The sequence below is a fragment of the Centropristis striata genome, chromosome 5 (assembly GCF_030273125.1).
Source record: "Centropristis striata isolate RG_2023a ecotype Rhode Island chromosome 5, C.striata_1.0, whole genome shotgun sequence".
Classification (NCBI taxonomy): Eukaryota; Metazoa; Chordata; class Actinopteri; order Perciformes; family Serranidae; genus Centropristis; species Centropristis striata.
Genome location: NC_081521.1, coordinates 8785064 through 8798722, shown reverse-complemented (window position 1 = coordinate 8798722; position 13659 = coordinate 8785064). Strand labels below are relative to the sequence as shown.

The following is a 13659-nucleotide window of genomic DNA, read 5'->3' as shown; positions in this document are numbered from 1 at the left end:
ATATCCATTTTTTATCTAAGTAGCTTGCTAAGCTAACTGCTTAGCTAACTTCTTGGCTAAGTATTTAGCTAAGTAGCTTGCTAAGCTAACTGCTAAACTTCTTGGCTAAGTATTTAGCTAAGTAGCTTGCTAAGCTAACTGCTTAGCTAACTTCTTGACTAAGTATTTAGCTAAGTAGCTTGCTAAGCTAACTGCTTAGCTAACTTCTTGGCTAAGTATTTAGCTAAGTAGCTTGCTAAGCTAACTGCTAAACTTCTTGGCTAAGTAGTTAGCTTAGCAAGCTACTTAGCCAATTAGTTAGCTATGTGATAAAACAAAAACTTTTTCTTCATAAAGTATGAGAAGCAAAATGGAAATAATGATCTGTTGTTATCAAAAACAAGATATTTAAAGAATACTTGGGATATTCAATTGCAATTAATTATTTTCATCATTCAGTATTCCAGGTTTTCCTCAACTAGTTTGTTTTTGATCATCATACATCCTAATTTTTATGTTTTCCTTTATTCATTTTTTAATAAAATCCCTTTTCGCGTCACTCTCCTTCTAATGCACAACATGGGTGAAAAATGACCCATATCCATTTTTTTATCTTATTTTTTATTTTTTAGCTTGCTAAGCTAACTGCTTAGTTAACTTCTTGGCTAAGTATTTAGCTAAGTAGCTTGCTAAGCTAACTGCTAAACTTCTTGGCTAAGTAGTTAGCTTAGCAAGCTACTTAGCCAATTAGTTAGCTATGTGATAAAACAAAAACTTTTTTTCTTCAGAAAGTATGAGAGGCAAAATGTAAATAATGATCTGTTGTTATCAAAAACAAGATGAAGAATATTTGGGATATTTAATCATAATAATAAGTAAGTAAGTAATAAGTTGATATCAAAAGATAGAGCACAGAAACACACAGCAGCTTTAAATAACATGAAGGGAATGAATGCGGGTCATTTTTGACCCATGTTGTGCATTAGAAGGGGTCAATATGTTGAGCATCAAAGGGTTAAACGTATTGCTATGGAGAGGAAACCAACCAAAACAAACATGAACAAGCTTGCTCTCACACATCCTTGTTTCATACACGCACACACATGCACGCAGGGTCTCAACAAGCTACGACAGCCAGCACAAGAATGTGGTTCTTCAATCCCAACTCACAAGGTTTGGAATTTTTCCAGTGTGGAGTCAGGTGTGAAGACGTCAAGGAGGCAGATCACCTGTAAGGAAAAAACACAGTAGAGACATTAACCTGAGAAAAATGATTTTAAGAAGAGCTTTAACACTGGAACATCTTCTAGTTTCTGAAATTCTGCCTTTTTAGCATGTGGCTTAAGCACAACCTGAACTACTAAAATCAGTTAACCCATAAGAACCCAGAACCATTTATCCTTGAAAGAAAATGATGGGCCACATAGAACACATTTATGATGTTTTTTTTATTTGTTTTAAGACTACCCCTAAATGTCAAATATCTGTGATGTGACATATATGTCACATTGGGCGTTTATGGTATTTATTTTTATGATATTTCTTATTTTTATATAAATAAACTTGACTGCTTTTCTGCTTACAGAAACACAAATTTGCCTTTTTTCTGCATCTCCACAACATTTATTAAAATTGTGACATTAATAGTGCTGTTTAACAACAAATTATTTTTCATATTTGTTTTTAAGTAACAAAATAATAAATAAAAACAAATAAAAAACTATAATAGGGTTGAATGCAATAAAGTCTACCATATTAACAGATTAGAATTGTTAAATGGGTTTAAAATTAGCTACTTTTCACATTTCTGTTTCCAGTCACAGCCACATGAATATGTCACTTAGGGATTTAATGAGTTAATGTGAAGTATAAAGCTGAATATATGGGGGATTCTAGAAGATTTAAAGTGTTTGTTACACCCGTGTCACCATAGGTTCATATGGGTTAACCTCTTACCATTCAGAGACCTTTTGGGGGTTGTGGGCAGTGGATGTTTAGGGGGAAATAACAGGTCAACAATAAATGCCACATAGAAGTGGTGACATCATCACATATTATATATTATGTTATGTATGTATGACACTGTTGCTGCCATTACTATTATAACTATATACTGTGACATACTACTAATATTATACTGGCCTTATTATTATATTATTATTATTATTATTATATCATATATTATATACTATATTTATATACTGTACTATTATTATATACTGTCTAGTCACAATAATGTTCATCAGTAAAATTTCCATCATCTTTCCACTGTATCTGACCTACCAACTGAACTTATTTTGTCCTTGTTCTATTCTGTGTTTTTTCTATTGTTGTTTTTATTTATTCTACCTCCGTATTTTATTCTATTGTATTTTATTGTACTTAAATACAGGACTGCTCTGACAACCGAAATTCCCAATGAAGTAATCAATCAATCTATCTATCTATCTATCTATCTATCTATCTATCTATCTATCTATCTATCTATCTATCTATCTATTTATCTATCTATCTATCTATCTATCTATCTGTCTATCTGTCTGTCTGTCTGTCTGTCTATCTATCGATCTATATCGATACATATGTGTAATATTTTTTATATTTCCCGGTGCATCTGGTGCAGAACATTTTATGCTTCAGAAATGTTGCCAGATTTGGTGATTATTCCACTAATTTGTCTGGCTTTAGGATATATTATTAAGGTAAAAGGATTATCTTGCCTGGCCAGCCCTGTCATCCCTTAAACAACAATAAACAATCACAGCAGACTAGGCTTGTTTTTTGAGGAACCCCCTCCAGATTACAATTTAAAGAGACAGGCGCTAAAATGGAGCATTTCAGATAGAGGGTGAAAAAAAGGTCTAATCTGACAGTTTGAGAAAAGTAATGTGTTTTTTGACCAGTTCAGCATGTTAACATGTTCTAATAGAAGCCCAATATAAAAGTATGAACATGAAAATGCAATGGTTATAATAGCATAATAGGTCTCCTTTAATATAAACTCATTACACCCGGTCAATCATAAAGTTGGACTAAAGTATTTCTGACCTCTTTCCATGAAATGATTGTGACAAAGTGATTTATTCTTGCCAGATAAAATGTATATCTTCTCAAAACTTTGTTAATTGTGGTTTAATTCAGTGTGATAAGTTTGTAAGGGATTGATTAATAGAGGATTGTGTCTGAAAACAAAATTATTCCAACTTTATGGGCGACCCTGTATTTGCTGCCTTCCAAAGATCAGCTGAGTAAAAAAAGGGTATGTAAGTGTTTATAGTTCCTCAAAGGTTTTCATTGTAAATACTGAACCATCAGGGTTCCTACAACACACAACACTCCCAGCTTGTCAGGGAGAACTGATGACATTTTTGTTAAAAGGTCAACAAAGTTTGCTTGTGCTTATAATCATCTCATCTAAGTGTTTGGATTGAATTTCCTGGTTCAATAAGTACTAAACACACACACACACTGAGATGAAAATAGTACTGAGACAGAGCATCTCAACAGAAAGAATAGCTTTGTTTTCAGGCTGGTTTTACTTGACTGTGTCATATCTAGGGCTGCAACTAACGATTATTTTTATCATCAATTAATCTGTCGATTATTTAAAAGATTAGTCGATTAGTTGTTTGGTCAATAAAATGTTGAAAAATATCAAACAGTGTTTCCCAAACCACAAGATGACGTCAAAAAGACACAAAATGACTAAAAAAAAGACACAAAAAAGACACAAAATGACTAAAAAAAAAGACACAAAATAACCAAAAAAAGACACAAAATTACCAAAAAAGACACAAAATTACTAAAAAAAAGACATAAAATTATCCAAAAAAAGACAGAATGACTACAAAAAGACACAGAATGTATAAAAATATCAATGAGTGTTTCCAAACCACAACATGACATCCTCAAATCTCTTGTTTTGGCCACAAACCAAAGAGATATTCAGTTTATTGTCATAAAGGAACAAAAAAAACAGGAATATTCACATTGAAGAAGATGAAATCAGAGAATTTGGACGTAATATCTTTAAAAAAACTTCTAAAAAAACAATTATTCGATTATCAAAATAGTTGACGATTAATTTAATAATCGGTTATTGTTCTATTAATCAGATAATTGTTGCAGCTCTAGTCATATCAGTTACATTTCTCATGTTATTGTGTCCAGCCTCTTACTAAGAAGGAAACCTTTCATGCCCATTTTCTGTGAAGTACCTACATTTTCGTGCTGTATGTGGCGGAGCAGCCTGAGTTCACGGTAGGCCCGTTTGGCGTGGATGAGGGACTGGAAAGGACGATAGAGCTTCTTGATGGCCACTTTCTCCTTGGTCTTCTGGTCAATGGCGGAACTAAGTGACAATAACACACAGTGTAAAGGGCAGTGAGCTGATCAGTACACTTAGGAAATGTATGCTCATCAGGCGGCAACCTCCTGGTCTGAGCAGGGAGGCAAACCAGGAAGTGCCTTAAGATGCATTCTACCAAAAATTCCAGCAGGGGGCGCTAAGTGTGGCTGCAAAAACAATTCTGTCCATTCATTTCAATGCAAAATGAGAAAACTTCTCACTTGATTTATTACCTCAGAACACTATTAGTCTAGACGGAATTGTCCAAAAAGTGAAAGTGAGGAGCATTTATGGGTACAAGTCAGGAACTGGCCTATTTTACTTATTTCAAGGTTGCTGAATCCCAAAAAAAATGGTTCCCAAGCGAAATTTTGAGTTTTTGACCTTCTCATTTGACCTTCATCAATATGGCAGCCAAATTGCCCATCTGGCTCAGTTGTTGGACCATTTCCCCCATTTTTTGCATACATATATATACATAAAAAAGACACTGAGCCTCCACTATATCCTTGCTCTGACCCTAGACTATAGATCCAGAAACTTAATTTCCTCATCTTGATTGCCTACTTACAAAAAAACTAAGGGGAAATGGTCCAATGACTGTGCAATATGGGCAATTGGACATTTGACTTGGCTTGGGAACCTTTTTTTTTGGACTCAGCACCCTTGAGATATGTAAGGTAGGCCGGTTCCTGACTTGTACCCATAAATGCTCCTCACTTCTTATAGGAGGCCTTTATTCTGAAATCCGTCTAGACTATATGGTCTCAATAACTAGTAAAAAATCTTCTTCAAGACAATTAGATGTTAATAGTTCTAATAATGGCCCCATTTAGAAGAAAATAGAAGATGAAGAATCGTATGATTTGGGGTGGGGCTACCTTTGATTGACAGGTCACTAACAAGGTGAGCCGTCGTCACGAGAGAAGCAGAACAATGCGTATCCACGGCAACGTGTCAATAAAGTTATGCATAATGTTAAATAGATATAAAAAAGGACGTTTAGCGGTTTGGTCTCATAACTTTGACCCTTTCACTGTATTTTCACTTCACCCTGACGTCATGGTCAACCACGGAAACCTAGCCTGGGTATACCCAGACTGCCTTGCGCGCTCGATTTCATTTCGAACTGCCAAGGGGTCTGGAAACCAGAGAGGTTTCTTAGCCCTGTTTTAGGGATCCAATCACAGAACGGGGAGGGACGGCAAGACGATGACGCGTACTACTCGGCAGACGGAAGCTTGTAGTTTTGTAGTTTTCTTACGGATCCAACATGGCTGCTGCAGACGTGAAACTCTCTTTAGTAGATGGTGTTTTAAATACAGTAGTTTAGAGCGAAAGTTGAAAGGCGAAAGGTCTCTCGGCGGCTCCGCTGTCCCCCGGCTCGTAGCCAGATCACCGGCGTTACGGTAGCGGGGCTAATAGCGGTAGCACTACGCTACCGTTACGGCGTTAGCGGTAGCTATTAGCCCCGCTATTGTAATGCCGGTGATCTGGCTACAAGCCGGGGGACAGTGGAGCCGCCGAGAGACCCGCAGCAGCTTGTTTATTGCCCATAAATCAGTCAATTTCTGTTGCTCTACATACGTCATCTGGTATAACTGATCTGATTGGCTAAGAGCTACCTACAGACGCTTTGATAGACATTCTAAGCGCCCAATAAACGGCTCCGGAGGATCGTAAACCACGCCTCCTCTACGGAGAAATGAACGGCTGGTTCCCAGACCACATCTCATTTGAGATTAGTCTGGTGTTAGCCAGGCTATTGGAAACCCCACATTATCAATAATACGAGGGTCCCGAGAGGGTGGTAAATGCACCAATGGAGTAACAAAGACAGGAAATGGTTAATGACAATGGATTTAAAAAATGTTACTAAAAAGAAAAGTTCCTGCAAAAAATCATGTCTCAAGCTGTAACACAGCCAAAATGATCAACAAATGGAAAAAAAAGAGAAGAGAAATATGTACACTGAAAAAAGAACCAACTTAATTGAATTGTTTCATTTGGTAACACCTAAATGAATTAAGATTAATTAATTAATTAAAAATCAATTGTGTTAATCTAACTCATTAAATTAATTTTAAAGAGCTTAATTCATGTAGGTGTTACCAAATGAAACAATTCAATTAAGTTGGTTCAACTATTTTCTTTTTTCAGTGTATAAAGATTCCCGAGGAGGGCACAAGGGTTAAATAAAACTTTCAAAATTGGTAAACTATTCAGTTGTGATGTAAACCTGATAATATCAGTAAGATCTTGTCTGTCAGTGGCATATCATTAGATAACAGTGTGTGAGATATCTTGGATTCCTGTAGGCTGGCTGTCTTTATGTTGGTGGAGCAGATTCTTGTCGTATCGGAGGACCTGCGTTGACTTGCTGGGTCGCCTCAGGCGGACAATAGTGCTTCTGTTAGCAGATGTCAGAGTAATCTAGGCCTCTTGGACTGCATGCAGCAGTCTGGGAGTGGAATGCAGACTTAAGGCTTACATGGAGAAAACCACATGTGATGCCAAATACTGATAGTGAACAACAAAGGCAAGCACCTTTGACCATTCACTAACCAGCAGGACTATCACACAGTGTTTACCATTGCTTTAATAATGCATGTAGGGGCTGGCTAATTGCAATTTAAAATCCCATAACATTCTTTATTATTTAAATTTGGAAAATAAATATAACAGTCGGTTTTGTCCATGTATGCAGTAATAACATGGGATTAATTGTCTATAGCAGTAGTTCTCAACCTTTTTGAGTCGCGATCCCCAATTTAACATGCACGAATCTCACAGGCACAGTTCAGATCACCCTAAAAAGAAACAAAATGACCAAAAAAGACACAAAATGACCAAAAAAAAGACACAAATTTACTAAAAAAGACACAAAATGACCAAAAAAAGAAACAAAATAACCCCAAAAAGAAAAAATGACCAAAAAAAGGAAACAAAATGACCAAAAAAGACACAAAATGACCACAAAATGACCAAAAAAAGAAACAAAATGACTAAAAAAAGATACAAAGTGACCAAAAAAACCACAAAATGACCAAAAAACCCACAAAATTACCAAAAGAAGACATTAAGTGACCAAAAAGACTAAAACACATGAACACTTTAACACAGTGGAGACAGAGCTGATTTCCAAAATGATTTGGCGACCCCCAGAAATCATCTCGGGACCCCAATTGAGGTCGGGACCCCAAGGTTGAAAATGGCTGTTTTATAGTATCATAACAATAAAAACTTTTTTTAAGTCCAGCATGTTATGACTTGAGCAGTGGTGGAAGAAGTATTCAGATCCTTTACTTCAGTAAAAGTACTAATACTACACTGTGAAATGACTCCACTACAAGTAAAAGTCCTGCATTCAAAACTTACTGAAGTAAAAGTACAAAAGTATCAGCATCAAATGTACTTAAAGTATCAAAAGTAAAAGTAGTTTTATATATTCTAAATAAATTATTAGATTATTTGTATTGATGCATTTATGTAAGAAGTGTTTTAAATTTATAAAGATAGGACTAATGTTAACTACTTAATATACTGTTATGAGATGAATGTCTAATCATTTTAAATGTATCATGCTTTTATGTTAAAACTAGACCTGAAAAGTAACTAAATGTAGTGGAGTAAAAAGTACAATATCTACCTCAAAATATAGTTAAGTAGAAGTATAAAGTTACCTACCTAAAATGGAAATACTCCGGTAAAGTACAAGTACATCAAAATGATACTTAAGTACAGTACTTGAGTAAATCTAACATGAGTTATGAGTTTTTGCAGAGATTTTTTTGAATTTTGCAGTGTGCATTCAGCATTTCAATGCATTTTTAATGCAATCTTTTGTGTTTAATGTTTTTTGTAAAAAAAAAATTAAAAAAAAGTGTGTTTTTTGTGTGTTTTTGTGTTTTCATGTGTGTTTTTTGTAATTTTTGTGTGTTTGTTTGCCATTTTTTGATCATTTTTATGTGTGTTCTTTATGTGATGTTTTTTGTCTTTTTTGTAAGTTTTTTTGTAATTTTATTGTGTTTTTTATAGGGTTTTTGTGTGTTTTTTGTATTTTTTTTCCCGTGTTTTTGTGTTCAAAATGTTGATCCAGTAAGTCAAAATGAAAAAATAATAATCAGGTCATATAGGTTAGGTTGTACTGAAAACAGTGATACCAACATGGAAGAGTGAACACTTTTAAGTGGTTTTTACAGTTTATGCCAGTTTTAGGTGTGTCTTTGTATTTTTTTTTGTGTTTTTGAGAGTCAAAAACCAACAGAATAGCCCCAGACTCCACTGGATTAAAGGATTAATAGACTGAAAACTCTACATAAGTTTCACATTTTTGTACACAATACGGTAACTGACACAAACTCGGCGGCAAATTCTTGGTCAGTATAGCCGACGTGGTGCGCCCCGTCCCCGGGTAAACTCACCACACTGTCCCGTAGGCTCCGGAGCCGATCGACCGCAGCGACGTGTACCTCTCCGGGATCTCCCACGTCGTTTTCTGGACCTCCAGCCGGTGGAAGCCCGCTGTAACAGGGCAGTCCTTCACTGGTGACTCCATGGATCTGTGTCCTTACAATTCCCAGCCGGGACTTAAGTCATAAAAGTTTGCACAGCTTTGGAGTTGTTACCTGACAGGTGAGACCTTACGGTAAAGTTAATGAGCAGTGAACGGAGACGCCCTCGGTCCTCCACAGCCTGATCTCCGTCACGGGCGAGCTGGCACCACCTGCTGTTAGCAGCAGTGGCGGTTCTAGGCCAATTTTACTGTGGGGGGCAAGGAAGCCAGTGTTAAATCAGAGGGGCACTACGTTTGGGAGGAATGTGTTATCTGTTGTCGGGGGTGGGGGACATTTGGAACAGTCTTCCCTCCACAATAAGGGAATGTCCAGTGGTGGTTCTAACCAGGGGCCTCCAGGGGCCATTGCCCCTGTGAAGAAGCCCTTGGCCCCTGCTGTGGCCCCTGTGTCAAATTAATAATAAAACAATAATCAATTTATAACAATGAACGTCGGAACAATTCTTACCTATTTTTTGTTTAAACAATATCTCATTGTAGACAAAAGGAATCCAGAATGTGTACATTGTATAATAGTTAAATTGTGCAATAAAAGCTTGTGTGTGTGTGTGTGTGTGTGTGTGTGTATATATATATATATATATATATATATATATATATATATATATATATATATATATATATATATATAAAGATAATTCTCACTGTACTGCACTTTCAAAATAAAAGCACAAAAATGAGAAATGTCATTTTCGTACAAAAAATAACTGTTATTGTTGGTGAGTCTGTTTCATTGTTTCAATCATTGTATTTGTGTCTTCCAAATATACTTAAATGAGATTTTTCAATCAGCTAAAACAAAGGTTTTGAATGCTCAAATATCATCTTTGCCGTTTTTTAATGTGCCCCTCTGATTAAACACTGGCCCCTCCTTGGCCCCCACAGTAAAACTGGTCTAGAAAAGCCACTGGGAATGTCCCACTTACTATTCTTTTAAAGGAAATCTGAAACAATGGCTCAAATCACATCAACGGTGTGACCACTAACTGGACTTGAGACGACTTGAACATCACTTTTTTGCTTAGTTATATCCTGTCTGGGTCTGCTGTGTGTTGTGTTGTGTGTGTTGTCTCCTCTATTTCTATCTTACCTATGTACTTGCTGTCTTTTATATTTGTATTTATTTTTAATTTTTTAGGGACTACGGATGCAAACTAGCAGCCTTGCCATAATCCGGCATATTTACAAAGATGTTTGTCAATGTTCATTAATGTGCACTGTCCCTATCCAAAAATAAAGTATTCATATTCGTATTCGTAAAAATGATATTTAAGCATTCAAAACCTTTATTTTAGCTAAAAGTCTCATATTTGGAAGAACTACATTGATTGAAACAATGAGACTTATTGACAGTTATTTTTGTACGACAATGACATTTCTCATTTTTGTGCCAAATTATTAATAATAATTGCTTTTAATTCAATTCAATTCAATTCAATTGGCTTTATTGGCATGACGTAACAATGTATATATTGCCAAAGCAAGCATCAGAAAAAAAGATAACAAGATAAGGAAAGCAATATTTACAATGAATTATTATAATTCTGTTATTCAATTTAAATGAAATGAAAAGAACACATTCTGGGTTCCTTTTGTGTACAATGAGATATTGTTTGAACAAAAAATAGGTAAGAATTGTTCCATTGTTCATCGTTATAAATTGATCATTTTATTATTAATTTGACACAGGGGCCACAGCAAGGGCCAAAGGCTTCTTCACAGGGGCAGTGGCCCCTGGAGGCCCCTGTGAAGAAGCCGCCAGTGTAGGTTCATTTTGACTCAGTAGGCTGTTTCATCATTCATTTATACTATATATATATTGTATATCAATAAGAGTTTTATTGAAACATTTTTCTGTCCTGAAGTATAATTTTGACACTCTTAAATATATATTTTTATATAGCCTATACTTTTTAAACTATTTATGTTAATGCAACTTATACTTCATACTTGTACTTCGATACATATTAGAAGTAAAATACATCATATCAAGAAGGTTTGCACCATAGCAACAGCAAAAATAGTATTTTCAGTGTCAATACCTATATTTGATATTTAAGCTTTTTTCCCCACTATTTTTACTATTTTTTTCTTTTTTTTTAATTTTACCTTAAAACATGTTAAGTGCATTGTATAATGTGTTGTTGGCATTGTATTGCAGTAAAGTTGTCGTTTTTATTGGTGTTGTTTTTAGATTTTTTAGATTTTTTAGATCAATATTTATTGATGATCTAAAGAAGATTTCTACAGAACATAAAAAAGGTTTTATATATATATATATATATATATATATATATGTGTGTGTGTGTGTGTGTAATTGACTGTATAATAGAGATAGATCTAAAAGTAAATAAGATAAGATAAGATAAGATAAGATAAGATAAGATAAGATAGAACTTTATTAGTCCTGAAAGACATTCTGGTTACAAGTTACAAAAACAAAAAACCAATCACAATATAGGATAATATAAGAAAAACAATCAACAAATATACAATATATAATATAAATATATTAAACAAATAAAGTGTCCAAGCAGTAAAGTGTGTAGAGTGCAGATGACATGGCAGGATGGAATAAATACAGTTATATTGCACATGATAATGACCATAATATAGTCGGTGGTGTTGAAAATGCTATTGCCCATGATGTTAATTAATAATGTGTTTTTTATGATTTCTCTCTGATAATTGTGTATGATTATAAGCATATTTTTTTTACCCTTAAAAAACAGTAAAGGACACTTTCACTCATGACGTGTGGAGACCAGCAGAGGGCAGTCAGTTGTTACTGTGGTGTGATACTTTATTAAACTAAATATATTTCACTTTTATATGAATGAACAGTATATCCATAATGAGGCACAATTAATTGTTTTGTGTTTTATATATATATATATATATATATATATATATATATATATATATATATATATATATATATATATATATATATATATATATACATTTGTTTTAAAATGTATAATTTAACAGAACATAATCAAATATAATGTTTTTTAACAATGTATAAAGAACAAAATCTGAATGAAAATTAATGAGAAAAAATGGTTAAATGTTACGGTAATGATAGAATGGTTTGCATTAAAATATGTGTATATTTTAATAAAATACATTTTGGTGATACCAGCTACCCTTGAGCATATTTAAGTGCTTGCCAAAGAAAAAAAAAACCTTTCGTTGTTTTTATTTAGTTTAAAAATGTGTTACGGGAATGAATTTTGCTCACAGTGTCTCTATTTTTTTTTTTTTAATAGATTATAAATTCATATTAAACAGTGACTTTAGATTGTATATGTTATAAAGGGTCAAAGAAAATGTGTATTTTCAATGCTCTTGGATTTTTGCTATGATCTGTACCATGTTCATAAGAATCACCCTTATATGTGAAACATTCTTTACAGATTGTTTATCATGTGTTGTACAGCTGAACCAAAACTGAACCAAGTTTTATATTTCAATAAGTAAAATTATGATCATGCTTCCACAATAAGTCCAGAGTGCTACTGGCAAACTGAAGCTCACTGTTAAGCTGCAGCCCACAGTCAAGCCAGCAGAGGCAGAGCTACATTTCCGTGGAGCAGTTTCAAAATAAAAGTCCTATGCTAGAGCACGTTTTAAGTTTAACCCTCAATGGTATGGTATTGCCCTCAGGCAACATACCCTTTTTTGGCTTGTCAGATTTCTACAATGCATGTTTTTGAGTGACGCAATATTTTAAAAAAGAGCGAAGAGTATAGGGAACCACTATCAATGCTTCAATTTGTCACATGACCTCAAGGAGGCCATATTGAAACACTATTTTCCAAAGGAAACAGCTTTGCCATTTTGCGCCACCAAAAATCACTCAAAACATAATTTCCTGGCACTTTTCCATCTGGACAAAAAATATTCCTACTGAGTAAATCTTCATTTTTGATAGTTTCATAAACTTAGACTGATCAAGACAATCATTTCAATGGGTCGTTGGTTCAATTGGTACATTCAACAACATTCAGACAAGAAACCGGTTAAAAAAGTTCCCTTTTATAAAGTTTTTTAATTTATTAATTTATTTAATTTTAAAAACTCTCTTTTTCACTTGTGCACCATTTTGGTACAATGTTGCCTATAGGAAACAAACCCCAAAAACTTAAAAAAAAAAAAAAAAAGAATTCTAAAATGTCTTCAGATTATGTTTATTTAGCTTATTTTAAGACAAAAAGACACTTCAAACATTTTTTTACCTAACTGGCATCATAATGCGTACTATAGAGGGTTAAATGTTGGTGTACAGTGATGATAATCAAAGACAGAGAAAGAGGGACATGGTTGAACAGCAAATTCTGGCAGAACACTATTTTTTGTCAGTTTTATGGAAAACCTATTTTTATGCCCTGTGGAAATCTTCTTTAGATCATAAATAATTAAAGATCTAAAGACAACACCAATAAAAACAACAACTTTACTCGAAACACAAATTAGATTTTTTACAGTTTGTTTGAAAGTCTGACATCTAGTTTCAGTAAAAGTAACTTCAGTTCAGTAGCAGTAACACACTGCAATACAATGCCAACAACACATTTTACAATGCACTTAAGATTTTAAAAGTCAAATTAAGAAAAGAACAGTTAAATAGTGAAAAAAGCTTAAATATCAGATTTAAGTATTGACACTGAAAATACTCTTTTTGCTGTTGCTATGGTGCAAACCTTCTTGATATGATGTATTTTACTTCTTATATGTATTGAAGTAGAAGTAT

The 13659-nt window shown here is 34.1% G+C and overlaps 1 protein-coding gene across 1 annotated transcript in view; it reads right to left on the bottom strand.

Moving 5' to 3' along the window:
- The window catches only part of zgc:171775 (STKc_p38 domain-containing protein), a 28991-nt gene extending 19834 nt beyond the window's left edge, over nucleotides 1–9157 (bottom strand). Inside the window, exons 1-3 of the mRNA XM_059333328.1 lie at nucleotides 8752–9157; nucleotides 4201–4330; nucleotides 1150–1208 (exon numbers count right to left, since the gene is read on the bottom strand). Coding sequence (XP_059189311.1) covers nucleotides 1150–1208; nucleotides 4201–4330; nucleotides 8752–8885 — 323 coding nt within the window. The 5' untranslated portion in view covers nucleotides 8886–9157. The remainder of the gene's footprint in view (nucleotides 1–1149; nucleotides 1209–4200; nucleotides 4331–8751) is intronic.
- Nucleotides 9158–13659: the final 4502 nt, after the last annotated feature.